At 53.6% G+C, this 26892-nt stretch overlaps 2 protein-coding genes across 2 annotated transcripts in view; both read left to right on the top strand.

Moving 5' to 3' along the window:
* pla2g3 (phospholipase A2 group III) overlaps positions 1-479 on the top strand; it is a 5667-nt gene extending 5188 nt beyond the window's left edge. The window contains exon 7 of the mRNA XM_055865811.1: positions 1-479. This exon is cut by the window's left edge and continues 508 nt beyond it. The gene's annotated coding sequence lies outside the window, so the exon portion shown is untranslated.
* A 408-nt stretch (positions 480-887) lies between these two features.
* The window catches only part of LOC129813528 (tetratricopeptide repeat protein 28-like), a 115605-nt gene continuing 89600 nt past the window's right edge, over positions 888-26892 (top strand). Inside the window, exons 1-2 of the mRNA XM_055865817.1 lie at positions 888-1173; positions 3055-3576. Of these exons, the coding sequence (XP_055721792.1) occupies positions 1144-1173; positions 3055-3576 (552 nt within the window). The 5' untranslated portion in view covers positions 888-1143. The remainder of the gene's footprint in view (positions 1174-3054; positions 3577-26892) is intronic.

The following is a 26892-nucleotide window of genomic DNA, read 5'->3' on the forward strand; positions in this document are numbered from 1 at the left end:
TTACTGCTGTAAAAGAAAAACGATGTTTCAAGTCCTGAATGTAAATATCTAAGCTACTGTACTATAGTGTAAAATACTTTTTTTTAAACTACTGTCTATGCTCAGCATTTTTTTAATACTTTATCTGACTGCAAATTGTACATATAAGTTACTTGTATAGAAAAACAAACAATGTTTGCATATAATGTTTTTATTCATTATTTGTCTACTCTGTAATAATCCAGGCCACATATCACAACCTGCGGTGATTGGGAGTGCCATAGAGCGGCGCACAAAAGTGCCATAGAGCGGCGCACAAAAGTGCCATAGAGCGGCGCACAAAAGTGCCATAGAGCGGCGCATAATTGGCCCAGCGTCGTTCAAGTTTGGCCGGTGTAGGCCGTCATTGTAAATACGAATTTGTGCTTAACTGACTTGCCTAGTTAAATAAAGGTTCAATTAAATCATTAAAAAAATAAAAAATAAACACCTTGACATAGCCTGTATGCTATTTCTTACTGTTTTCTTCACAATACTGTCAATTTGATGACACATTAAACTACACTACATCAAAGACACCAAAGTGTTAGGTTATTATTATGTAAGCAATAACTATTAGAATACGTTCATGAAATGCAAAGGGATGGTGTTTGTATCGTCTTTTCTATAATTATTTTTCATTTTTTCACCTTTGATTCAAGGCAATTGTGTAACCTACTTTAATCTGAAGCGTATGGCTTGTTTATTTATGAAGAGGTCTGCAGTAAGTAACGATCTATTACAAAACTTCTGTAGAAACAATACTTACAACAGGAATGAATAACTGCTAGGTAACTCAACCCCTCTCTGATGTCACCACGGGTAATTGAGACCTGGAGACCGACTGGAGCTGCATCCGTGGAGCTTGAGCCTGCCTCCACCCGCCTCCACCCGCCACAAATTCCGTTACTCGGGGAAAAACGGATTTAACATGGCGCACTTTCTGGGAAATAACTTGAGTTAGTTCGCGGCCGGTTAAGTGGAATATCTCTTGTTGTTCATTTTTCTGAGGTCCATGAAAACATTGTTGTTGGAGAGCGCAGCGTTTCCTTGGCTGTTTGGGAAGCGAACTGCCATGGGATGAACGTTTTAAGTTGCTGCCGCTGTGTATAAAGCTAGAACAGGATGGAGAAGCATCGACCGAAGAAAGAAAGGGTAAATAACCCAATGGCGAACAAAGAAAATTAGGCAACAGTTTTTTTGACAGTGCATAGCATTTAGGCTATAGATCTAGCTAACTGCAATAGTATGCTATAGGCAGGCTAGTAACTAACCTATCAATTTCAGCCAAAGTGCTTTGATGATCCGTTTGATGTTATGCCCAGGTTGCTTAGCTATTCAGTAGTACTGTAGCCTAGCCCATGCCGCGCTTTTCATTAGCAATTTAGTGGAATATGCCATATTACAGTATTACAATAATAATAAGATAAGACAAGATCTAAATGTAACATTAGCTTTTACTTAGGTGACAAACAGCATAGTGGTTTTTGCCCCTTTAGTCTCTCTCTCTCTCTCTCTCTCTCTCTCTCTCTCTCTCTCTCTCTCTCTCTCTCTCTCTCTCTCTCTGTCTCTCTCTCTTTCTCTCTCTCTCTCTCTTTCTCTCTCTCTCTCTGTCAGAGGAGGTCCCTGGTTTCATTCTCTCAGGAATGTGTCTCCCTGCTGACCTGGGCTGGGAGGAGGAAGGAAGAGACAAGGAAGTGGTGTGTCTGTGTGTGTGTGTGTGTGTGTGTGTGTGTGTGTGTGTGTGTGTGTGTGTGTGTGTGTGTGTGTGTGTGTGTCTGTGTGTGTGTGTGTGTGTGTGTGTGTGTGTGTGTCTGTGTGTGTGTGTGTGTGTGTGTGTGTGTCTGTGTGTGTGTGTGTGTGTGTGTGTGTGTGTGTGTGTGTGTGTGTGTGTGTGTGAAGACGGTGTTCCTGTACTACTTTTCCAACACAACTGTTTCAACTGCTGCTCCACTTTGACAATGGCGCATTTTCCTGCACGCCTCCGTCTGTGTTTGTGAGAGAGAGAGAGAAATACGCAGGGAGAGAGATGGAGAGAGAGTGAGAGATACAAGTTGTGTGTGTAAGAGTGACGCATATAAACCCAGCTATATGCAAGGGCTGAAAATCAGCTGTTCTCTCCTCTTCTCCTGACTCCCCCCTCTCTCTCTCTCCCCCTCTCTCTCTCTCCCCCACTCTCTCCCTCTCCCTCTCTCCCCTCTCCCTCTCTCCCCTCTCCCTCTCTCCCCTCTCTCACTCTCTCTTGCTCTCTCTCTCTATCTCTCCCTGTCTCTCTCTCTTTCTTCTCTCAGTGAAAACTTTCTACTGTGTGAGTTAGTGCTCCAGTTTGCTCTCTGTTTGGACAGAGAATGCCACTGGGACTCCAGGGACTGTGTGTGTGTGTGTGTGTGTGTGTGTGTGTGTGTGTGTGTGTGTGTGTGTGTGTGTGTGTGTGTGTGTGAGAGCGAGAGAGAGAGAGAGAGAGAGAGAGAGAGAGAGAGAGAGAGAGAGAGAGAGAGAGAGAGAGAGAGAGAGACAGAGAGAGAGAGAGAGCGAGAGAAAGAAAGAGAGAGAGAGAGAGAGAGAGAGAGAAAGAAAGAAAGAAAGAAAGAGAGAGAAAGAGAGAAAGAAAGAGAGAGAGAGAGAGAGAGAGAGAGAGAGAGAGAGAGAGAGAGAGAGAGAGAGAGAGAGAGAGATAATGACAGCCTTGATGTAAGTAATTCTGAAAGGACAAATTTGGGAGCAGCAGATCAGGGAGGGAAGCAGAGAGTTAACCTCAACGTGCACATTACACACACACGCTCTCACACTCACAAACACACACTCGCACACACTATATCAAATGTAGGTATGAACATTGCGTTGATGTTTTGGTGGAACAGATTAGAAAGTCAGCTGTACATTAACATGGTGCTGTTCAGGGAATGATGACACAACTTGACTGTCAAATGACTGTAATGTTGAGAAAAAGGTATTTGACTGAATTAAAAGATAACTGACCACTCCTCCCTACATGTATTTTCTTCCTCCCACCCCCCTCTCTCTTCTCCTCTTTAGTTCTCTCTCTTTGGCCTTCGCTCTTCTGGCCGAAGCACCTCCTCTTCGTCCTCTACCTCTGCTCCCCCCATTCCTCCCACTCTCTGCAAGACAGAACCTCATCCCTCCAGCCCTCCCTCTCTCCGTAAGACAGACCCTCATCCCTCCAGCCCTCCCTCTCTCCGTAAGACAGACCCTCATCCCTCCAGCCCTCCCTCTCTCCGTAAGACAGACCCTCATCCCTCCATCGCTCCCTCTCTCCGTAAGACAGACCCTCATCCCTCCATCGCTCCCTCCATCCCTCCTGGGCCTCCTATCCTTTCTAAGACAGAGTTTCTGGAAGCAGTGCGTTGCAGTAACCAGGCGTGCCAGCGGGGGCAGTACAGCCAGGCGGTGCAGCTCTATGGGAAGGCCCTGTCTGCAGACCCTCAGAACTGCATCCTGTACAGTAACCGCTCAGCGGCCCATCTCCGCCTTGGACAGTACCAGACCGCCCTGGACGACGCCCTCAAAGCCCGCCTGCTCAACCCCAAATGGCCAAAGGTAGGACCCACTTTATACAATAACATACATGTTTTGTACTGCTAACTGAGCCTTTGTTTGTGGGATGGGTTTTGCTCAACTACAGATGTAAGATCTTCATTTCATCACTCTGTAGTTGCTGAGAATTCTCCTGCACAGCAGGAATTGCAAACTTGTAGTGTATTCAAGGTTTAAAAAGGCATCTAAAGTTTGTAATTTAAAAACATTTCCAGTAATTAGAATCCACATAATAATTCACATTTCCTGTTGCTGCAGGATTATTTTCCTTCTGTAGCAAACTGGCTCAAATTAAGATCCTACCTCTGTAATGGCCCAAGGTAAGAGAGATAGGTGTCATGGTTAATGTACACCAACAACTTCTAGAGCATTCCCAGAGGATTGGTGGCACTCAGCATGAAGTGCCTCTTTGTATTCAACTGTAGAGGGAATAGCCTGAACATACAGTCAATAAACAAATGAGAGAGAAAGAGTGAGAGTGAAGAGACAGACAGACAGACAGACAGACAGACAGACAGACAGACAGACAGACAGACAGACAGAGACAGACAGACTAAGAGACAGAGATGTTTTGAGGCAGTCAGGGGTCTTTGTAAAGAGACAGACAGACAGACAGACAGACAGACAGACAGACAGACAGACAGACAGTCAGACAGACAGACAGACAGACAGACAGACAGACAGACAGACAGACAGACTAAGAGACAGACTAAGAGACAGACTAAGAGACAGAGATGTTTTGAGGCAGTCAGGGGTCTTTGTGAAGAGACAGACAGACAGACAGACAGACAGACAGACAGACAGACAGACAGACAGACAGACAGACAGACAGTCAGGGGTCTTTGTAACGAGACAGACCCCAGAAAGGCTTTTCCAGGCTGGCTCTGTAATTCATAACATTTGAAGGGGCTTTATTGGCATGGGAAACACATGTTTACATTGCCAAAGCAAGTGAAATAAACAATAAAACATGAACAGTAAACATTACAGTCACAAATGTTCAAAAATAATACACTTTTCAAATGTCATATTATGTCTATATACAGTGTTGTAAGGATGTGCAAATAGTTCATGTACAATTTTTGTTGTTGTTGCATTTACAATGCTCTGTATCTCTCTCTCTGGGTCTGCTCCACTCCACTTCCCCTCTCTATACGGAAGAGTGCTTCTGTGTGTGTGTGTTATTTTGTATGTATGTGTGTGTCTGCTATTTGGATTTGGAAATCGTGTTGTAGGAGCAGGCAGGGTCTGTGAGGACAATAACAAAACAGCAGAAACATTTCTTCAAGAGAGCGAGTGTGTGTTTGTGTGTGTTTGTTTGTTTGTGTGTGCGTACTGGCCCGGTGGCGGTGTCAGAGCAGTGGTCCTGCTGCTGTATTCTCTGTTGGTCAGTGTGAAGGTCAGGTGTAATGAACTACCATTCTGAGAACGTTACTTACTTCAGCCTGTCCTCCCTCTCCTCCTGTCCTCCCTGTCTCTTCCTGTCCTCCCTCTCTCCTCCTGTCCTCCCTGTCTCTTCCTGTCCTCCCTCTCTCCTCCTGTCCTCCCTGTCTCTTCCTGTCCTCCCTCTCTCCTTCTGTCCTCCCTGTCTCTTCCTGTCCTCCCTCTCTCTTCCTGTCCTCCCTCTCTCCTCCTGTCCTCCCTGTCTCTTCCTGTCCTCCCTCTCCTCCTGTCCTCCCTGTCTCTTCCTGTCCTCCCTCTCTCCTTCTGTCCTCCCTGTCTCTTCCTGTCCTCCCTCTCTCCTTCTGTCCTCCCTGTCTCTTCCTGTCCTCCCTCTCTCCTTCTGTCCTCCCTGTCTCTTCCTGTCCTCCCTCTCTCTTCCTGTCCTCCCTCTCTCCTCCTGTCCTCCCTGTCTCTTCCTGTCCTCCCTCTCCTCCTGTCCTCCCTGTCTCTTCCTGTCCTCCCTCTCTCCTTCTGTCCTCCCTGTCTCTTCCTGTCCTCCCTCTCTCCTTCTGTCCTCCCTGTCTCTTCCTGTCCTCCCTCTCTCCTTCTGTCCTCCCTGTCTCTTCCTGTCCTCCCTCTCCTCCTGTCCTCCCTGTCTCTTCCTGTCCTCCCTCTCTCCTTCTGTCCTCCCTGTCTCTTCCTGTCCTCCCTCTCTCTTCCTGTCCTCCCTCTCTCCTCCTGTCCTCCCTGTCTCTTCCTGTCCTCCCTCTCCTCCTGTCCTCCCTGTCTCTTCCTGTCCTCCCTCTCTCCTTCTGTCCTCCCTGTCTCTTCCTGTCCTCCCTCTCTCCTTCTGTCCTCCCTGTCTCTTCCTGTCCTCCCTCTCTCCTCCTGTCCTCCCTCTCTCCTCCTGTCCTCCCTGTCTCTTCCTGTCCTCCCTCTCTCCTCCTGTCCTCCCTGTCTCTTCCTGTCCTCCCTCTCTCTTCCTGTCCTCCCACTCTCTTCCTGTCCTCCCTCTCTCTTCCTGTCCTCCCTGTCTGTTCCTGTCCTCCCTGTCTCTTCCTGTTCTCCCTCTCTCTTCCTTTTCTCCCTCTCTCTTACTGTCCTACCTGTCTGTTCCTGTCCTCCCTGTCTGTTCCTGTCCTCCCTGTCTCTTCCTGTCCTCCCTCTCTCTTCCTGTCCTCCCTGTTTCGTCCTGTCCTCCCTCTCTCTTCCTGTTCTCCCTCTCTGTTCCTGTCCTCCCTGTCTGTCCCTGTCCTCCCTCTCTGTTCCTCTCCTCCCTCTCTCTTCCTGTTCTCCCTCTCTCTTCCTGTTCTCCCTCTCTCTTCTTGTCCTCCCTCTCTGTTCCTGTCCTCCCTCTCTGTTCCTCTCCTCCCTCTCTCTTCCTGTTCTCCCTTTCTCTTCCTGTCCTCCCTGTCTCTTCCTGTCCTCCCAGTCTCTTCCTGTCCTCCCGGTCTCTTCCTGTCCTCCCTCTCTGTTCCTCTCCTCCCTCTCTCTTCCTCTCCTCCCTCTCTGTTCCTCTCCTCCCTCTCTCTTCCTGTTCTCCCTTTCTCTTCCTGTCCTCCCTGTCTCTTCCTGTCCTCCCTGTCTCTTCCTGTCCTCCCTCTCTGTTCCTCTCCTCCCTCTCTCTTCCTGTCCTCCTTGTCTGTTCCTGTCCTCCCTGTCTGTTCCTGTCCTCCCTGTCTGTTCCTATCCTCCCTGTCTCTTCCTGTCCTCCCTGTCTGTTCCTGTCCTCCCTGTCTGTTCCTGTCCTCCCTGTCTCTTCCTGTCCTCCCTCTCTCTTCCTTTTCTCCCTCTCTCTTCCTGTCCTCCCTGTCTGTTCCTGTCCTCCCTGTCTGTTCCTGTCCTCCCTGTCTGTTCCTATCCTCCCTGTCTCTTCCTGTCCTACCTCTCTCTTCCTTTTCTCCCTCTCTCTTCCTGTCCTCCCTGTCTGTTCCTTCCTCCCTGTCTCTTCCTGTCCTCCCTCTCTCTTTCTTTTCTCCCTCTCTCTTCTTGTTCTCCCTCTCTCTTCTTGTTCTCCCTCTCTCTTCTTGTTCTCCCTCTCTCTTCGTGTCCTCCCTCTCTGTTCCTCTCCTCCCTGTCTGTTCCTGTCCTCCCTCTCTCTTCTTGTTCTCCCTCTCTCTTCTTGTCCTCCCTCTCTGTTCCTGTCCTCCCTCTCTGTTCCTCTCCTCCCTCTCTCTTCCTGTTCTCCCTGTCTCTTCCTGTCCTCCCTGTCTCTTCCTGTCCTCCCAGTCTCTTCCTGTCCTCCCGGTCTCTTCCTGTCCTCCCTCTCTGTTCCTCTCCTCCCTCTCTCTTCCTCTCCTCCCTCTCTGTTCCTCTCCTCCCTCTCTCTTCCTGTTCTCCCTTTCTCTTCCTGTCCTCCCTGTCTCTTCCTGTCCTCCCTGTCTCTTCCTGTCCTCCCTCTCTGTTCCTCTCCTCCCTCTCTCTTCCTGTCCTCCCTGTCTGTTCCTGTCCTCCCTGTCTGTTCCTGTCCTCCCTCTCTGTTCCTGTCCTCCCTCTCTCTTCCTGTCCTCCCTGTCTGTTCCTGTCCTCCCTGTCTGTTCCTGTCCTCCCTGTCTGATCCTATCCTCCCTGTCTCTTCCTGTCCTCCCTGTCTCTTCCTGTCCTCCCTGTCTGTTCCTATCCTCCCGGTCTCTTCCTGTCCTCCCTCTCTCTTCCTGTCCTCCCTCTCTCTTCCTTTTCTCCCTCTCTCTTCCTGTCCTCCCTGTCTGTTCCTGTCCTCCCTGTCTCTTCCTGTCCTCCCTCTCTCTTTCTTTTCTCCCTCTCTCTTCTTGTTCTCCCTCTCTCTTCGTGTCCTCCCTCTCTGTTCCTCTCCTCCCTCTCTGTTCCTGTCCTCCCTCTCTCTTCCTGTTCTCCCTCTCTGTTCCTGTCCTCCCTGTCTCTTCCTGTCCTCCCTGTCTCTTCCTGTTCTCCCTCTCTCTTCCTTTTCTCCCTCTCTCTTACTGTCCTTCCTGTCTGTTCCTGTCCTCCCTGTCTGTTCCTGTCCTCCCTGTCTCTTCCTGTCCTCCCTCTCTCTTCCTGTCCTCCCTGTTTCGTCCTGTCCTCCCTCTCTCTTCCTGTCCTCCCTCTCTGTTCCTGTCCTCCCTGTCTGTCCCTGTCCTCCCTCTCTGTTCCCCTCCCTCCCTCTCTCTTCTTGTTCTCCCTCTCTCTTCTTGTCCTCCCTCTCTCTTCCTGTCCTCCCTCTCTCTTCCTGTCCTCCCTCTCTCTTCCTTTTCTCCCTCTCTCTTCCTGTCCTCCCTGTCTGTTCCTGTCCTCCCTGTCTCTTCCTGTCCTCCCTCTCTCTTTCTTTTCTCCCTCTCTCTTCTTGTTCTCCCTCTCTCTTCGTGTCCTCCCTCTTTCTTCCTCTCCTCCCTCTCTGTTCCTGTCCTCACTCTCTCTTCCTGTTCCCCCTCTCTGTTCCTATCCTCCCTGTCTCTTCCTGTTCTCCCTCTCTCTTCCTTTTCTCCCTCTCTCTTACTGTCCTCCCTGTCTGTTCCTGTCCTCCCTGTCTGTTCCTGTCCTCCCTGTCTCTTCCTGTCCTCCCTCTCTCTTCCTGTCCTCCCTGTTTCGTCCTGTCCTCCCTCTCTCTTCCTGTTCTCCCTCTCTCTTCTTGTTCTCCCTCTCTCTTCCTGTCCTCCCTCTCTCTTCCTGTCCTCCCTCTCTGTTCCTGTCCTCCCTCTCTCTTCCTGTCCTCCCTCTCTGTTCCTGTCCTCCCTCTCTGTTCCTCTCCTCCCTCTCTCTTCCTGTTCTCCCTCTCTCTTCCTGTTCTCCCTCTCTCTTCTTGTCCTCCCTCTCTCTTCCTGTTCTCCCTCTCTGTTCCTCTCCTCCCTCTCTCTTCCTGTTCTCCCTCTCTGTTCCTGTCCTCCCTGTCTGTCCCTGTCCTCCCTCTCTGTTCCTCTCCTCCCTCTCTCTTTCTGTTCTCCCTCTCTCTTCTTGTTCTCCCTCTCTCTTCGTGTCCTCCCTCTCTGTTCCTCTCCTCCCTCTCTGTTCCTGTCCTCCCTCTCTCTTCCTGTTCTCCCTCTCTGTTCCTGTCCTCCCTGTCTCTTCCTGTCCTCCCTGTCTCTTCCTGTTCTCCCTCTCTCTTCCTTTTCTCCCTCTCTCTTACTGTCCTTCCTGTCTGTTCCTGTCCTCCCTGTCTGTTCCTGTCCTCCCTGTCTCTTCCTGTCCTCCCTCTCTCTTCCTGTCCTCCCTGTTTCGTCCTGTCCTCCCTCTCTCTTCCTGTCCTCCCTCTCTGTTCCTGTCCTCCCTGTCTGTCCCTGTCCTCCCTCTCTGTTCCCCTCCCTCCCTCTCTCTTCTTGTTCTCCCTCTCTCTTCTTGTCCTCCCTCTCTCTTCCTGTCCTCCCTCTCTCTTCCTGTCCTCCCTCTCTCTTCCTTTTCTCCCTCTCTCTTCCTGTCCTCCCTGTCTGTTCCTGTCCTCCCTGTCTCTTCCTGTCCTCCCTCTCTCTTTCTTTTCTCCCTCTCTCTTCTTGTTCTCCCTCTCTCTTCGTGTCCTCCCTCTTTCTTCCTCTCCTCCCTCTCTGTTCCTGTCCTCACTCTCTCTTCCTGTTCCCCCTCTCTGTTCCTATCCTCCCTGTCTCTTCCTGTTCTCCCTCTCTCTTCCTTTTCTCCCTCTCTCTTACTGTCCTCCCTGTCTGTTCCTGTCCTCCCTGTCTGTTCCTGTCCTCCCTGTCTCTTCCTGTCCTCCCTCTCTCTTCCTGTCCTCCCTGTTTCGTCCTGTCCTCCCTCTCTCTTCCTGTTCTCCCTCTCTCTTCTTGTTCTCCCTCTCTCTTCCTGTCCTCCCTCTCTCTTCCTGTCCTCCCTCTCTGTTCCTGTCCTCCCTCTCTCTTCCTGTCCTCCCTCTCTGTTCCTGTCCTCCCTCTCTGTTCCTCTCCTCCCTCTCTCTTCCTGTTCTCCCTCTCTCTTCCTGTTCTCCCTCTCTCTTCTTGTCCTCCCTCTCTCTTCCTGTTCTCCCTCTCTGTTCCTCTCCTCCCTCTCTCTTCCTGTTCTCCCTTTGTCTTCCTGTCCTCCCTGTCTCTTCCTGTCATCCCTGTCTCTTCCTGTCCTCCCTGTCTCTTCCTGTCCTCCCTCTCTCTTCCTTTTCTCCCTCTCTCTTCCTGTCCTCCCTGTCTGTTCCTGTCCTCCCTGTCTGTTCATGTCCTCCCTGTCTGTTCCTATCCTCCCTGTCTCTTCCTGTCCTCCCTCTCTCTTCCTTTTCTCCCTCTCTCTTCCTGTCCTCCCTCTCTCTTCCTGTCCTCCCTCTCTCTTCCTGTTCTCCCTCTCTCTTCTTGTCCTCCCTCTCTCTTCCTGTCCTCCCTCTCTGTTCCTGTCCTCCCTCTCTCTTCCTGTCCTCCCTCTCTGTTCCTGTCCTCCCTCTCTGTTCCTCTCCTCCCTCTCTCTTCCTGTTCTCCCTCTCTCTTCCTGTTCTCCCTGTCTCTTCCTGTCCTCCCAGTCTCTTCCTGTCCTCCCGGTCTCTTCCTATACTCCCTCTCTGTTCCTCTCCTCCCTCTCTCTTCCTCTCCTCCCTCTCTGTTCCTCTCCTCCCTCTCTCTTCCTGTTCTCCCTTTCTCTTCCTGTCCTCCCTGTCTCTTCCTGTCCTCCCTGTCTCTTCCTGTCCTCCCTGTCTCTTCCTGTCCTCCCTCTCTGTTCCTCTCCTCCCTCTCTCTTCCTGTCCTCCCTGTCTGTTCCTGTCCTCCCTGTCTGTTCCTGTCCTCCCTGTCTGTTCCTATCCTCCCTGTCTCTTCCTGTCCTCCCTGTCTGTTCCTGTCCTCCCTGTCTGTTCCTGTCCTCCCTGTCTGTTCCTATCCTCCCTGTCTCTTCCTGTCCTCCCTGTCTCTTCCTGTCCTCCCTGTCTGTTCCTATCCTCCCGGTCTCTTCCTGTCCTCCCTCTCTCTTCCTGTCCTCCCTCTCTCTTCCTTTTCTCCCTCTCTCTTCCTGTCCTCCCTGTCTGTTCCTGTCCTCCCTGTCTCTTCCTGTCCTCCCTCTCTCTTTCTTTTCTCCCTCTCTCTTCTTGTTCTCCCTCTCTCTTCGTGTCCTCCCTCTCTGTTCCTCTCCTCCCTCTCTGTTCCTGTCCTCCCTGTCTCTTCCTGTTCTCCCTCTCTCTTCCTTTTCTCCCTCTCTCTTACTGTCCTTCCTGTCTGTTCCTGTCCTCCCTGTCTGTTCCTGTCCTCCCTGTCTCTTCCTGTCCTCCCTCTCTCTTCATGTCCTCCCTGTTTCGTCCTGTCCTCCCTCTCTCTTCCTGTCCTCCCTCTCTGTTCCTGTCCTCCCTGTCTGTCCCTGTCCTCCCTCTCTGTTCCCCTCCCTCCCTCTCTCTTCTTGTTCTCCCTCTCTCTTCTTGTCCTCCCTCTCTCTTCCTGTCCTCCCTCTCTCTTCCTTTCCTCCCTCTCTGTTCCTGTCCTCCCTCTCTGTTCCTCTCCTCCCTCTCTCTTCCTGTTCTCCCTCTCTCTTCCTGTTCTCCCTCTCTCTTCTTGTCCTCCCTCTCTCTTCCTGTCCTCCCTCTCTGTTCCTCTCCTCCCTCTCTCTTCCTGTTCTCCCTTTGTCTTCCTGTCCTCCCTGTCTCTTCCTGTCATCCCTGTCTCTTCCTGTCCTCCCTGTCTCTTCCTGTCCTCCCTCTCTCTTCCTTTTCTCCCTCTCTCTTCCTGTCCTCCCTGTCTGTTCCTGTCCTCCCTGTCTGTTCCCATCCTCCCTGTCTCTTCCTGTCCTCCCTCTCTCTTCCTTTTCTCGCTCTCCCTTCCTGTCCTCCCTGTCTGTTCCTGTCCTCCCTGTCTCTTCCTGTCCTCCTTCTCTCTTTCTTTTCTCCCTCTCTCTTCTTGTTCTCCCTCTCTCTTCTTGTTCCCCCTAACTCTTCTTGTTCTCCCTCTCTCTTCGTGTCCTCCCTCTCTGTTCCTCTCATCCCTCTCTGTTCCTGTCCTCCCCCTCTCTTCCTGTTCTCCCTCTCTGTTCCTGTCCTCCCTGTCTGTTCCTGTCCTCCCTCTCTCTTCCTGTCCTCCCTCTCTCTTCCTGTTCACCCTCTCTCTTCTTGTCCTCCCTCTCTCTTCGTGTCCTCCCTCTCTGTTCATCTCCTCCCTCTCTGTTCCTGTCCTCCCTGTCTGTTCCTGTCCTCCCTCCCTCTCTGTTCCTGTTCTCCCTCTCACTTCCTGTCCTCCCTCTCTCTTCCTGTCCTCCCTCTCTCTTCTTGTCCTCCCTGTCTCTTCCTGTTCCCCCTCTCTCTTCCTGTCCTCCCTGTTTCTTCCTGTCCTCCCCTCTCTTCCTGTCCTCCCTATCTGTCCCTGTCCTCCCTTTCTATTCCTGTCCTCCCCTCTCTGTTCCTGTCCTCCCTGTCTATTCCTGTCCTCCCTCTCTATTCCTGTCCTCCCTGTCTGTTCCTGTCCTCCCTCTCTGTTCCTCTCCTCCCTGTCTCTTCCTATCCTCCCTCTCTGTTCCTGTCCTCCCTGTCTGTTCCTGTCCTCCCTCTCTGTTCCTCTCCTCCCTCTCTCTTCCTGTTCTCCCTTTGTCTTCCTGTCCTCCCTGTCTCTTCCTGTCATCCCTGTCTCTTCCTGTCCTCCCTGTCTCTTCCTGTCCTCCCTCTCTCTTCCTTTTCTCCCTCTCTCTTCCTGTCCTCCCTGTCTGTTCCTGTCCTCCCTGTCTGTTCCTGTCCTCCCTGTCTGTTCCTATCCTCCCTGTCTCTTCCTGTCCTCCCTCTCTCTTCCTTTTCTCCCTCTCTCTTCCTGTCCTCCCTGTCTGTTCCTGTCCTCCCTGTCTCTTCCTGTCCTCCCTCTCTCTTTCTTTTCTCCCTCTCTCTTCTTGTTCTCCCTCTCTCTTCTTGTTCTCCCTCTCTCTTCTTGTTCTCCCTCTCTCTTCGTGTCCTCCCTCTCTGTTCCTCTCCTCCCTCTCTGTTCCTGTCCTCCCCCTCTCTTCCTGTTCTCCCTCTCTGTTCCTGTCCTCCCTGTCTGTTCCTGTCCTCCCTCTCTCTTCCTGTCCTCCCTCTCTCTTCCTGTTCTCCCTCTCTCTTCTTGTCCTCCCTCTCTCTTCGTGTCCTCCCTCTCTGTTCATCTCCTCCCTGTCTGTTCCTGTCCTCCCTGTCTGTTCCTGTCCTCCCTCCCTCTCTGTTCCTGTTCTCCCTCTCTCTTCCTGTCCTCCCTCTCTCTTCCTGTCCTCCCTCTCTCTTCTTGTCCTCCCTGTCTCTTCTTGTTCTCCCTCTCTCTTCCTGTCCTCCCTGTTTCTTCCTGTCCTCCCCTCTCTTCCTGTCCTCCCTATCTGTCCCTGTCCTCCCTTTCTATTCCTGTCCTCCCCTCTCTGTTCCTGTCCTCCCTGTCTATTCCTGTCCTCCCTCTCTATTCCTGTCCTCCCTGTCTGTTCCTGTCCTCCCTCTATGTTCCTCTCCTCCCTGTCTCTTCCTATCCTCCATCTCTGTTCCTGTCCTCCCTCTCTGTTCCTCTCCTCCCTCTCTCTTCCTGTTCTCCCTTTGTCTTCCTGTCCTCCCTGTCTCTTCCTGTCATCCCTGTCTCTTCCTGTCCTCCCTGTCTCTTCCTGTCCTCCCTGTCTCTTCATGTCCTCCCTCTCTGTTCCTCTCCTCCCTCTCTCTTCCTGTCCTCCCTGTCTGTTCCTGTCCTCCCTGTCTGTTCCTGTCCTCCCTGTCTGTTCCTATCCTCCCTGTCTCTTCCTGTCCTCCCTGTCTCTTCCTGTCCTCCCTGTCTCTTCCTGTCCTCCCTGTCTGTTCCTATCCTCCCGGTCTCTTCCTGTCCTCCCTCTCTCTTCCTGTCCTCCCTCTCTCTTCCTTTTCTCCCTCTCTCTTCCTGTCCTCCCTGTCTGTTCCTGTCCTCCCTGTCTCTTCCTGTCCTCCCTCTCTCTTTCTTTTCTCCCTCTCTCTTCTTGTTCTCCCTCTCTCTTCGTGTCCTCCCTCTTTGTTCCTCTCCTCCCTCTCTGTTCCTGTCCTCACTCTCTCTTCCTGTTCCCCCTCTCTGTTCCTGTCCTCCCTGTCTCTTCCTGTCCTCCCTGTCTCTTCCTGTCCTCCCTCTCTCTTCCTGTCCTCCCTCTCTCTTCTTGTCCTCCCTGTCTCTTCTTGTTCTCCCTCTCTCTTCCTGTCCTCCCTGTTTCTTCCTGTCCTCCCCTCTCTTCCTGTCCTCCCTATCTGTCCCTGTCCTCCCTTTCTATTCCTGTCCTCCCCTCTCTGTTCCTGTCCTCCCTGTCTATTCCTGTCCTCCCTCTCTATTCCTGTCCTCCCTGTCTGTTCCTGTCCTCCCTCTATGTTCCTCTCCTCCCTGTCTCTTCCTATCCTCCATCTCTGTTCCTGTCCTCCCTCTCTGTTCCTCTCCTCCCTCTCTCTTCCTGTTCTCCCTTTGTCTTCCTGTCCTCCCTGTCTCTTCCTGTCATCCCTGTCTCTTCCTGTCCTCCCTGTCTCTTCCTGTCCTCCCTGTCTCTTCATGTCCTCCCTCTCTGTTCCTCTCCTCCCTCTCTCTTCCTGTCCTCCCTGTCTGTTCCTGTCCTCCCTGTCTGTTCCTGTCCTCCCTGTCTGTTCCTATCCTCCCTGTCTCTTCCTGTCCTCCCTGTCTCTTCCTGTCCTCCCTGTCTCTTCCTGTCCTCCCTGTCTGTTCCTATCCTCCCGGTCTCTTCCTGTCCTCCCTCTCTCTTCCTGGCCTCCCTCTCTCTTCCTTTTCTCCCTCTCTCTTCCTGTCCTCCCTGTCTGTTCCTGTCCTCCCTGTCTCTTCCTGTCCTCCCTCTCTCTTTCTTTTCTCCCTCTCTCTTCTTGTTCTCCCTCTCTCTTCGTGTCCTCCCTCTTTGTTCCTCTCCTCCCTCTCTGTTCCTGTCCTCACTCTCTCTTCCTGTTCCCCCTCTCTGTTCCTGTCCTCCCTGTCTCTTCCTGTCCTCCCTGTCTCTTCCTGTTCTCCCTCTCTCTTCCTTTTCTCCCTCTCTCTTCCTGTCCTCCCTGTCTGTTCCTGTCCTCCCTGTCTGTTCCTGTCCTCCCTGTCTCTTCCTGTCCTCCCTGTCTCTTCCTGTCCTCCCTGTTTCGTCCTGTCCTCCCTCTCTCTTCCTGTTCTCCCTCTCTCTTCTTGTCCTCCCTCTCTCTTCCTGTCCTCCCTCTCTCTTCCTGTCCTCCCTCTCTGTTCCTGTCCTCCCTCTCTCTTCCTGTCCTCCCTCTCTGTTCCTGTCCTCCCTCTCTGTTCCTCTCCTCCCTCTCTCTTCCTGTTCTCCCTCTCTCTTCCTGTTCTCCCTCTCTCTTCTTGTCCTCCCTCTCTCTTCCTGTTCTCCCTCTCTGTTCCTCTCCTCCCTCTCTCTTCCTGTTCTCCCTTTGTCTTCCTGTCCTCCCTGTCTCTTCCTGTCATCCCTGTCTCTTCCTGTCCTCCCTGTCTCTTCCTGTCCTCCCTCTCTCTTCCTTTTCTCCCTCTCTCTTCCTGTCCTCCCTGTCTGTTCCTGTCCTCCCTGTCTGTTCATGTCCTCCCTGTCTGTTCCTATCCTCCCTGTCTCTTCCTGTCCTCCCTCTCTCTTCCTTTTCTCCCTCTCTCTTCCTGTCCTCCCTCTCTCTTCCTGTCCTCCCTCTCTGTTCCTCTCCTCCCTCTCTCTTCCTGTTCTCCCTCTCTCTTCTTGTCCTCCCTCTCTCTTCCTGTCCTCCCTCTCTCTTCCTGTCCTCCCTCTCTGTTCCTGTCCTCCCTCTCTCTTCCTGTCCTCCCTCTCTGTTCCTGTCCTCCCTCTCTGTTCCTCTCCTCCCTCTCTCTTCCTGTTCTCCCTCTCTCTTCCTGTTCTCCCTCTCTCTTCTTGTCCTCCCTCTCTGTTCCTGTCCTCCCTCTCTGTTCCTCTCCTCCCTCTCTCTTCCTGTTCTCCCTGTCTCTTCCTGTCCTCCCTGTCTCTTCCTGTCCTCCCAGTCTCTTCCTGTCCTCCCGGTCTCTTCCTGTCCTCCCTCTCTGTTCCTCTCCTCCCTCTCTCTTCCTCTCCTCCCTCTCTGTTCCTCTCCTCCCTCTCTCTTCCTGTTCTCCCTTTCTCTTCCTGTCCTCCCTGTCTCTTCCTGTCCTCCCTGTCTCTTCCTGTCCTCCCTCTCTGTTCCTCTCCTCCCTCTCTCTTCCTGTCCTCCCTGTCTGTTCCTGTCCTCCCTGTCTGTTCCTGTCCTCCCTCTCTGTTCCTGTCCTCCCTCTCTCTTCCTGTCCTCCCTGTCTGTTCCTGTCCTCCCTGTCTGTTCCTGTCCTCCCTGTCTGTTCCTATCCTCCCTGTCTCTTCCTGTCCTCCCTGTCTCTTCCTGTCCTCCCTGTCTGTTCCTATCCTCCCGGTCTCTTCCTGTCCTCCCTCTCTCTTCCTGTCCTCCCTCTCTCTTCCTTTTCTCCCTCTCTCTTCCTGTCCTCCCTGTCTGTTCCTGTCCTCCCTGTCTCTTCCTGTCCTCCCTCTCTCTTTCTTTTCTCCCTCTCTCTTCTTGTTTTCCCTCTCTCTTTGTGTCCTCCCTCTCTGTTCCTCTCCTCCCTCTCTGTTCCTGTCCTCCCTCTCTCTTCCTGTTCTCCCTCTCTGTTCCTGTCCTCCCTGTCTCTTCCTGTCCTCCCTGTCTCTTCCTGTTCTCCCTCTCTCTTCCTTTTCTCCCTCTCTCTTACTGTCCTTCCTGTCTGTTCCTGTCCTCCCTGTCTGTTCCTGTCCTCCCTGTCTCTTCCTGTCCTCCCTCTCTCTTCCTGTCCTCCCTGTTTCGTCCTGTCCTCCCTCTCTCTTCCTGTCCTCCCTCTCTGTTCCTGTCCTCCCTGTCTGTCCCTGTCCTCCCTCTCTGTTCCCCTCCCTCCCTCTCTCTTCTTGTTCTCCCTCTCTCTTCTTGTCCTCCCTCTCTCTTCCTGTCCTCCCTCTCTCTTCCTGTCCTCCCTCTCTGTTCCTCTCCTCCCTCTCTCTTCCTGTTCTCCCTCTCTCTTCCTGTTCTCCCTCTCTCTTCTTGTCCTCCCTCTCTCTTCCTGTCCTCCCTCTCTGTTCCTCTCCTCCCTCTCTCTTCCTGTTCTCCCTTTGTCTTCCTGTCCTCCCTGTCTCTTCCTGTCATCCCTGTCTCTTCCTGTCCTCCCTGTCTCTTCCTGTCCTCCCTCTCTCTTCCTTTTCTCCCTCTCTCTTCCTGTCCTCCCTGTCTGTTCCTGTCCTCCCTGTCTGTTCCTATCCTCCCTGTCTCTTCCTGTCCTCCCTCTCTCTTCCTTTTCTCGCTCTCTCTTCCTGTCCTCCCTGTCTGTTCCTGTCCTCCCTGTCTCTTCCTGTCCTCCCTCTCTCTTTCTTTTCTCCCTCTCTCTTCTTGTTCTCCCTCTCTCTTCTTGTTCTCCCTCTCTCTTCTTGTTCTCCCTCTCTCTTCGTGTCCTCCCTCTCTGTTCCTCTCCTCCCTCTCTGTTCCTGTCCTCCCCCTCTCTTCCTGTTCTCCCTCTCTGTTCCTGTCCTCCCTGTCTGTTCCTGTCCTCCCTCTCTCTTCCTGTCCTCCCTCTCTCTTCCTGTTCTCCCTCTCTCTTCTTGTCCTCCCTCTCTCTTCGTGTCCTCCATCTCTGTTCATCTCCTCCCTCTCTGTTCCTGTCCTCCCTGTCTGTTCCTGTCCTCCCTCCCTCTCTGTTCCTGTTCTCCCTCTCTCTTCCTGTCCTCCCTCTCTCTTCCTGTCCTCCCTCTCTCTTCTTGTCCTCCCTGTCTCTTCCTGTTCTCCCTCTCTCTTCCTGTCCTCCCTGTTTCTTCCTGTCCTCCCCTCTCTTCCTGTCCTCCCTATCTGTCCCTGTCCTCCCTTTCTATTCCTGTCCTCCCCTCTCTGTTCCTGTCCTCCCTGTCTATTCCTGTCCTCCCTCTCTATTCCTGTCCTCCCTGTCTGTTCCTGTTCTCCCTCTCTGTTCCTCTCCTCCCTGTCTCTTCCTATCCTCCCTCTCTGTTCCTGTCCTCCCTGTCTGTTCCTGTCCTCCCTCTCTGTTCCTCTCCTCCCTCTCTCTTCCTGTTCTCCCTTTGTCTTCCTGTCCTCCCTGTCTCTTCCTGTCATCCCTGTCTCTTCCTGTCCTCCCTGTCTCTTCCTGTCCTCCCTCTCTCTTCCTTTTCTCCCTCTCTCTTCCTGTCCTCCCTGTCTGTTCCTGTCCTCCCTGTCTGTTCCTGTCCTCCCTGTCTGTTCCTATCCTCCCTGTCTCTTCCTGTCCTACCTCTCTCTTCCTTTTCTCCCTCTCTCTTCCTGTCCTCCCTGTCTGTTCCTTCCTCCCTGTCTCTTCCTGTCCTCCCTCTCTCTTTCTTTTCTCCCTCTCTCTTCTTGTTCTCCCTCTCTCTTCTTGTTCTCCCTCTCTCTTCTTGTTCTCCCTCTCTCTTCGTGTCCTCCCTCTCTGTTCCTCTCCTCCCTGTCTGTTCCTGTCCTCCCTCTCTCTTCTTGTTCTCCCTCTCTCTTCTTGTCCTCCCTCTCTGTTCCTGTCCTCCCTCTCTGTTCCTCTCCTCCCTCTCTCTTCCTGTTCTCCCTGTCTCTTCCTGTCCTCCCTGTCTCTTCCTGTCCTCCCAGTCTCTTCCTGTCCTCCCGGTCTCTTCCTGTCCTCCCTCTCTGTTCCTCTCCTCCCTCTCTCTTCCTCTCCTCCCTCTCTGTTCCTCTCCTCCCTCTCTCTTCCTGTTCTCCCTTTCTCTTCCTGTCCTCCCTGTCTCTTCCTGTCCTCCCTGTCTCTTCCTGTCCTCCCTCTCTGTTCCTCTCCTCCCTCTCTCTTCCTGTCCTCCCTGTCTGTTCCTGTCCTCCCTGTCTGTTCCTGTCCTCCCTCTCTGTTCCTGTCCTCCCTCTCTCTTCCTGTCCTCCCTGTCTGTTCCTGTCCTCCCTGTCTGTTCCTGTCCTCCCTGTCTGATCCTATCCTCCCTGTCTCTTCCTGTCCTCCCTGTCTCTTCCTGTCCTCCCTGTCTGTTCCTATCCTCCCGGTCTCTTCCTGTCCTCCCTCTCTCTTCCTGTCCTCCCTCTCTCTTCCTTTTCTCCCTCTCTCTTCCTGTCCTCCCTGTCTGTTCCTGTCCTCCCTGTCTCTTCCTGTCCTCCCTCTCTCTTTCTTTTCTCCCTCTCTCTTCTTGTTCTCCCTCTCTCTTCGTGTCCTCCCTCTCTGTTCCTCTCCTCCCTCTCTGTTCCTGTCCTCCCTCTCTCTTCCTGTTCTCCCTCTCTGTTCCTGTCCTCCCTGTCTCTTCCTGTCCTCCCTGTCTCTTCCTGTCCTCCCTATCTGTCCCTGTCCTCCCTTTCTATTCCTGTCCTCCCCTCTCTGTTCCTGTCCTCCCTGTCTATTCCTGTCCTCCCTCTCTATTCCTGTCCTCCCTGTCTGTTCCTGTCCTCCCTCTCTGTTCCTCTCCTCCCTGTCTCTTCCTATCCTCCCTCTCTGTTCCTGTCCTCCCTGTCTGTTCCTGTCCTCCCTCTCTGTTCCTCTCCTCCCTCTCTCTTCCTGTTCTCCCTTTGTCTTCCTGTCCTCCCTGTCTCTTCCTGTCATCCCTGTCTCTTCCTGTCCTCCCTGTCTCTTCCTGTCCTCCCTCTCTCTTCCTTTTCTCCCTCTCTCTTCCTGTCCTCCCTGTCTGTTCCTGTCCTCCCTGTCTGTTCCTGTCCTCCCTGTCTGTTCCTATCCTCCCTGTCTCTTCTCTGTCCTACCTCTCTCTTCCTTTTCTCCCTCTCTCTTCCTGTCCTCCCTGTCTGTTCCTTCCTCCCTGTCTCTTCCTGTCCTCCCTCTCTCTTTCTTTTCTCCCTCTCTCTTCTTGTTCTCCCTCTCTCTTCTTGTTCTCCCTCTCTCTTCTTGTTCTCCCTCTCTCTTCGTGTCCTCCCTCTCTGTTCCTCTCCTCCCTGTCTGTTCCTGTCCTCCCTCTCTCTTCTTGTTCTCCCTCTCTCTTCTTGTCCTCCCTCTCTGTTCCTGTCCTCCCTCTCTGTTCCTCTCCTCCCTCTCTCTTCCTGTTCTCCCTGTCTCTTCCTGTCCTCCCTGTCTCTTCCTGTCCTCCCAGTCTCTTCCTGTCCTCCCGGTCTCTTCCTGTCCTCCCTCTCTGTTCCTCTCCTCCCTCTCTCTTCCTCTCCTCCCTCTCTGTTCCTCTCCTCCCTCTCTCTTCCTGTTCTCCCTTTCTCTTCCTGTCCTCCCTGTCTCTTCCTGTCCTCCCTGTCTCTTCCTGTCCTCCCTCTCTGTTCCTCTCCTCCCTCTCTCTTCCTGTCCTCCCTGTCTGTTCCTGTCCTCCCTGTCTGTTCCTGTCCTCCCTCTCTGTTCCTGTCCTCCCTCTCTCTTCCTGTCCTCCCTGTCTGTTCCTGTCCTCCCTGTCTGTTCCTGTCCTCCCTGTCTGATCCTATCCTCCCTGTCTCTTCCTGTCCTCCCTGTCTCTTCCTGTCCTCCCTGTCTGTTCCTATCCTCCCGGTCTCTTCCTGTCCTCCCTCTCTCTTCCTGTCCTCCCTCTCTCTTCCTTTTCTCCCTCTCTCTTCCTGTCCTCCCTGTCTGTTCCTGTCCTCCCTGTCTCTTCCTGTCCTCCCTCTCTCTTTCTTTTCTCCCTCTCTCTTCTTGTTCTCCCTCTCTCTTCGTGTCCTCCCTCTCTGTTCCTCTCCTCCCTCTCTGTTCCTGTCCTCCCTCTCTCTTCCTGTTCTCCCTCTCTGTTCCTGTCCTCCCTGTCTCTTCCTGTCCTCCCTGTCTCTTCCTGTTCTCCCTCTCTCTTCCTTTTCTCCCTCTCTCTTACTGTCCTTCCTGTCTGTTCCTGTCCTCCCTGTCTGTTCCTGTCCTCCCTGTCTCTTCCTGTCCTCCCTCTCTCTTCCTGTCCTCCCTGTTTCGTCCTGTCCTCCCTCTCTCTTCCTGTCCTCCCTCTCTGTTCCTGTCCTCCCTGTCTGTCCCTGTCCTCCCTCTCTGTTCCCCTCCCTCCCTCTCTCTTCTTGTTCTCCCTCTCTCTTCTTGTCCTCCCTCTCTCTTCTTGTCCTCCCTCTCTCTTCCTGTCCTCCCTCTCTCTTCCTGTCCTCCCTCTCTGTTCCTGTCCTCCCTCTCTGTTCCTCTCCTCCCTCTCTCTTCCTGTTCTCCCTCTCTCTTCCTGTTCTCCCTCTCTCTTCTTGTCCTCCCTCTCTCTTCCTGTCCTCCCTCTCTGTTCCTCTCCTCCCTCTCTCTTCCTGTTCTCCCTTTGTCTTCCTGTCCTCCCTGTCTCTTCCTGTCATCCCTGTCTCTTCCTGTCCTCCCTGTCTCTTCCTGTCCTCCCTCTCTCTTCCTTTTCTCCCTCTCTCTTCCTGTCCTCCCTGTCTGTTCCTGTCCTCCCGGTCTCTTCCTGTCCTCCCTCTCTCTTCCTGTCCTCCCTCTCTCTTCCTTTTCTCCCTCTCTCTTCCTGTCCTCCCTGTCTGTTCCTGTCCTCCCTGTCTCTTCCTTTCCTCCCTCTCTCTTTCTTTTCTCCCTCTCTCTTCTTGTTCTCCCTCTCTCTTCGTGTCCTCCCTCTCTGTTCCTCTCCTCCCTCTCTGTTCCTGTCCTCCCTCTCTCTTCCTGTTCTCCCTCTCTGTTCCTGTCCTCCCTGTCTCTTCCTGTCCTCCCTGTCTCTTCCTGTTCTCCCTCTCTCTTCCTTTTCTCCCTCTCTCTTACTGTCCTTCCTGTCTGTTCCTGTCCTCCCTGTCTGTTCCTGTCCTCCCTCTCTCTTCCTGTCCTCCCTCTCTCTTCCTGTTCTCCCTCTCTCTTCTTGTCCTCCCTCTCTCTTCGTGTCCTCCCTCTCTGTTCATCTCCTCCCTCTCTGTTCCTGTCCTCCCTGTCTGTTCCTGTCCTCCCTCCCTCTCTGTTCCTGTTCTCCCTCTCTCTTCCTGTCCTCCCTCTCTCTTCCTGTCCTCCCTCTCTCTTCTTGTCCTCCCTGTCTCTTCCTGTTCTCCCTCTCTCTTCCTGTCCTCCCTGTTTCTTCCTGTCCTCCCCTCTCTTCCTGTCCTCCCTATCTGTCCCTGTCCTCCCTTTCTATTCCTGTCCTCCCCTCTCTGTTCCTGTCCTCCCTGTCTATTCCTGTCCTCCCTCTCTATTCCTGTCCTCCCTGTCTGTTCCTGTCCTCCCTCTCTGTTCCTCTCCTCCCTGTCTCTTCCTATCCTCCCTCTCTGTTCCTGTCCTCCCTGTCTGTTCCTGTCCTCCCTCTCTGTTCCTCTCCTCCCTGTCTCTTCCTGTCCCCCCTCTCTCTTCCTGTTCTCCCTCTCAGTTCCTGTCCTCCCTGTCTGTCCCTGTACTCCCTCTCTTTCTCTCCTCCCTCTCTCTTCCTGTTCTCCCTCTCTCTTCTTGTCATCCCTCTCTCTTCCTGTCCTCCCTCTCTGTTCCTCTCCTCCCTCTCTCTTCCTGTTCTTCCAGTCTGTTCCCATCCTCCCTCTCTCTTTCTGTCCTCCCTGTCTGTTCCTGTCCTCCCTCTCTCCTCCTGTCCTCCATCTCTCATCCTGTCCTCCCTCTCTCTTCCTGTCCTCCCTGTCTGTTCCTGTCCTCCTTCTCTGTTCCCATCCTCCCTCTCTGTTTCTGTCCTCCCTCTCTGTTCCTGTCCTCCCTCTCTGTTCATGTTCTCCCTCTCTCTTCCTGTCCTCCCTCTCTCATCCTGTTCTCCCTATCTCTTCTCTCCTCCCTGTTCTTCCTGTCCTCCCCTCTCTTCCTGTCCTCCTTGTCTGTCCCTGTCCTCCCTGTGTATTCCCGTTCTCCCTCTCTATTCATGTCCTCCCTATCTGTCCCTGTCCTCCCTGTCTATTCCTGTCCTCCCCTCTCAGTTCCTGTCCTCCCTATCTGTCCCTGTCCTCCCTGTCTATTCCTGTCCTCCCTCTCTATTCCTGTCCTCCCTGTCTGTTCCTGTCCTCCCTCTCTATTCCTATCCTCCCTCTCTCTTCCTGTTCTCCCTCTCAGTTCCTGTCCTCCCTGTCTGTCCCTGTCCTCCCTCTCTTTCTCTCCTCCCTCTCTCTTCCTGTTCTCCCTCTCTCTTCTTGTCATCCCTCTCTCTTCCTGTCCTCCCTCTCTGTTCCTCTCCTCCCTCTCTCTTCCCGTTCTCCCAGTCTGTTCCTATCCTCCCTCTCTCTTTCTGTCCTCCCTGTCTGTTCCTGTCCTCCCTCTCTCCTCCTGTCCTCCATCTCTCATCCTGTCCTCCCTCTCTCTTCCTGTTCTCCCTGTCTGTTCCCGTCCTCCCTCTCTCTTCCTGTCCTCCCTGTCTGTTCCTGTCCTCCTTCTCTGTTCCCATCCTCCCTCTCTGTTTCTGTCCTCCCTCTGTTCCTGTCCTCCCTGTCTGTTCCTGTCCTCCCTCTCTGTTCCTGTTCTCCCTCTCTCTTCCTGTCCTCCCTCTCTCTTCCTGTCCTCCCTCTCTCTTCTTGTCCTCCCTGTCTCTTCCTGTTCTCCCTCTCTCTTCCTGTCCTCCCTGTTTCTTCCTGTCCTCCCCTCTCTTCCTGTCCTCCTTGTCTGTTCCCGTCCTCCCTGTCTGTTCCTGTCCTCCCTCTCTGTTCCTGTTCTCCCTCTCTCTTCCTTTCCCCCTCTCTCTTCCTGTCCTCCCTCTCTCTTCTTGTCCTCCCTGTCTCTTCCTGTTCTCCCTCTCTCTTCCTGTCCTCCCTGTTTCTTCCTGTCCTCCCCTCTCTTCCTGTCCTCCTTGTCTGTCCCTGTCCTCCCTGTCTATTCCTGTCCTCCCTCTCTATTCCTGTCCTCCCTATCTGTCCCTGTCCTCCCTGTCTATTCCTGTCCTCCCCTCTCAGTTCCTGTCCTCCCTATCTGTCCCTGTCCTCCCTGTCTATTCCTGTCCTCCCTCTCTATTCCTGTCCTCCCTGTCTGTTCCTGTCCTCCCTCTCTGTTCCTCTCCTCCCTGTCTCTTCCTGTCCTCCCTCTCTGTTCCTGTCCTCCCTGTCTGTTCCTGTCATCCCTCTCTGTTCCTCTCCTCCCTGTCTCTTCCTGTTCTCCCTCTCTCTTCCTGTCCTCCCTGTTTCTTCCTGTCCTCCCTCTCTCTTCCTGTTCTCCCTCTCAGTTCCTGTCCTCCCTGTCTGTCCCTGTCCTCCCTCTCTTTCTCTCCTCCCTCTCTCTTCCTGTCCTCCCTGTCTGTTCCTGTCCTCCCTCTCTGTTCCTGTTCTCCCTCTCTCTTCCTGTCCTCCCTCTCTCTTCCTGTCCTCCCTCTCTCTTCTTGTCCTCCCTGTCTCTTCCTGTTCTCCCTCTCTCTTCCTGTCCTCCCTGTTTCTTCCTGTCCTCCCCTCTCTTCCTGTCCTCCTTGTCTGTTCCCGTCCTCCCTGTCTGTTCCTGTCCTCCCTCTCTGTTCCTGTTCTCCCTCTCTCTTCCTTTCCCCCCTCTCTCTTCCTGTCCTCCCTCTCTCTTCTTGTCCTCCCTGTCTCTTCCTGTTCTCCCTCTCTCTTCCTGTCCTCCCTGTTTCTTCCTGTCCTCCCCTCTCTTCCTGTCCTCCTTGTCTGTCCCTGTCCTCCCTGTCTATTCCTGTCCTCCCTCTCTATTCCTGTCCTCCCTATCTGTCCCTGTCCTCCCTGTCTATTCCTGTCCTCCCCTCTCAGTTCCTGTCCTCCCTATCTGTCCCTGTCCTCCCTGTCTATTCCTGTCCTCCCTCTCTATTCCTGTCCTCCCTGTCTGTTCCTGTCCTCCCTCTCTGTTCCTCTCCTCCCTGTCTCTTCCTGTCCTCCCTCTCTGTTCCTGTCCTCCCTGTCTGTTCCTGTCATCCCTCTCTGTTCCTCTCCTCCCTGTCTCTTCCTGTTCTCCCTCTCTCTTCCTGTCCTCCCTGTTTCTTCCTGTCCTCCCTCTCTCTTCCTGTTCTCCCTCTCAGTTCCTGTCCTCCCTGTCTGTCCCTGTCCTCCCTCTCTTTCTCTCCTCCCTCTCTCTTCCTGTTCTCCCTTTCTCTTCCTGTCCTCCCTCTCTGTTCCTCTCCTCCCTCTCTCTTCCTGTTCTCCCTTTCTCTTCCTGTCCTCCCTGTATGTTCCTCTCCTCCCTGTCTCTTCTTGTTCTCCCTCTCTGTTCCTGTCCTCCCTGTCTGTCCCTGTCATCCCTCTCTTTCTCTCCTCCCTCTCTCTTCCTGTTCCCCCTCTCTCTTCTTGTCATCCCTCTCTCTTCCTGTCCTCCCTCTCTGTTCCTCTCCTCCCTCTCTCTTCCTGTTCGTCCAGTTTGTTCCCGTCCTCCCTCTCTCTTTCTGTCCTCCATGTCTGTTCCTGTCCTCCCTCTCTCCTCCTGTCCTCCATCTCTCATCCTGTCCTCCCTCTCTCTTCCTGTTCTCCCTGTCTGTTCCCGTCCTCCCTCTCTCTTCCTGTCCTCCCTGTCTGTTCCTGTCCTCCTTCTCTGTTCCCATCCTCCCTCTCTGTTTCTGTCCTCCCTCTGTTCCTGTCCTCCCTGTCTGTTCCTGTCCTCCCTCTCTGTTCCTGTTCTCCCTATCTCTTCCTGTCCTCCCTCTCTCTTCCTGTCCTCCCTCTCTCTTCTTGTCCTCCCTGTCTCTTCCTGTTCTCCCTCTCTCTTCCTGTCCTCCCTGTTTCTTCCTGTCCTCCCCTCTCTTCCTGTCCTCCTTGTCTGTTCCCGTCCTCCCTGTCTGTTCCTGTCCTCCCTCTCTGTTCCTGTTCTCCCTCTCTCTTCCTTTCCCCCCTCTCTCTTCCTGTCCTCCCTCTCTCTTCTTGTCCTCCCTGTCTCTTCCTGTTCTCCCTCTCTCTTCCTGTCCTCCCTGTTTCTTCCTGTCCTCCCCTCTCTTCCTGTCCTCCTTGTCTGTCCCTGTCCTCCCTGTCTATTCCTGTCCTCCCTCTCTATTCCTGTCCTCCCTATCTGTCCCTGTCCTCCCTGTCTATTCCTGTCCTCCCCTCTCAGTTCCTGTCCTCCCTATCTGTCCCTGTCCTCCCTGTCTATTCCTGTCCTCCCTCTCTATTCCTGTCCTCCCTGTCTGTTCCTGTCCTCCCTCTCTGTTCCTCTCCTCCCTGTCTCTTCCTGTCCTCCCTCTCTGTTCCTGTCCTCCCTGTCTGTTCCTGTCATCCCTCTCTGTTCCTCTCCTCCCTGTCTCTTCCTGTTCTCCCTCTCTCTTCCTGTCCTCCCTGTTTCTTCCTGTCCTCCCTCTCTCTTCCTGTTCTCCCTCTCAGTTCCTGTCCTCCCTGTCTGTCCCTGTCCTCCCTCTCTTTCTCTCCTCCCTCTCTCTTCCTTTTCTCCCTTTCTCTTCCTGTCCTCCCTCTCTGTTCCTCTCCTCCCTCTCTCTTCCTGTTCTCCCTTTCTCTTCCTGTCCTCCCTGTATGTTCCTCTCCTCCCTGTCTCTTCTTGTTCTCCCTCTCTGTTCCTGTCCTCCCTGTCTGTCCCTGTCATCCCTCTCTTTCTCTCCTCCCTCTCTCTTCCTGTTCCCCCTCTCTCTTCTTGTCATCCCTCTCTCTTCCTGTCCTCCCTCTCTGTTCCTCTCCTCCCTCTCTCTTCCTGTTCGTCCAGTCTGTTCCCGTCCTCCCTCTCTCTTTCTGTCCTCCATGTCTGTTCCTGTCCTCCCTCTCTCCTCCTGTCCTCCATCTCTCATCCTGTCCTCCCTCTCTCTTCCTGTTCTCCCTGTCTGTTCCCGTCCTCCCTCTCTCTTCCTGTCCTCCCTGTCTGTTCCTGTCCTCCTTCTCTGTTCCCATCCTCCCTCTCTGTTTCTGTCCTCCCTCTCTCTTCCTGTCCTCCCTGTCTGTTCCCGTCCTCCCTCTCTCTTTCTGTCCTCCCTGTCTGTTCCTGTCCTCCCTCACTCCTCCTGTCCTCCATCTCTCTTCCCGTCCTCCCTCTCTCTTCCTGTCCTCCCTCTCTGTTCCTGTCCTCCCTCTCTCTTCATGTCCTCCCTGTCTGTTCCTGTTCTCCCTCTCTCTTCCTGTCCTCCCTCTCTGTTCCTGTCCTCCCTCTCTGTTCCTGTCCTCCCTCTCTGTTCCTGCCCTCCCTCTCTCTTCCTGTCCTCCCTGTCTGTTCCCGTCCTCCCTCTCTCTTTCTGTCCTCCCTGTCTGTTCCTGTCCTCCCTCACTCCTCCTGTCCTCCATCTCTCTTCCCGTCCTCCATCTCTCTTCCTATCCTCCCTCTCACTTCCCGTCCTCCCTCTCTCTTCCTGTCCTCCCTCTCTGTTCCTGTCCTCCCTGTCTGTTCCTGTCCTCCCTCTCTCTTCATGTCCTCCCTGTCTCTTCCTGTTCTCCCTCTCTCTTCCCGTCCTCCCTGTTTCTTC

This window comes from Salvelinus fontinalis, chromosome 2 (assembly GCF_029448725.1).
Source record: "Salvelinus fontinalis isolate EN_2023a chromosome 2, ASM2944872v1, whole genome shotgun sequence".
Classification (NCBI taxonomy): Eukaryota; Metazoa; Chordata; class Actinopteri; order Salmoniformes; family Salmonidae; genus Salvelinus; species Salvelinus fontinalis.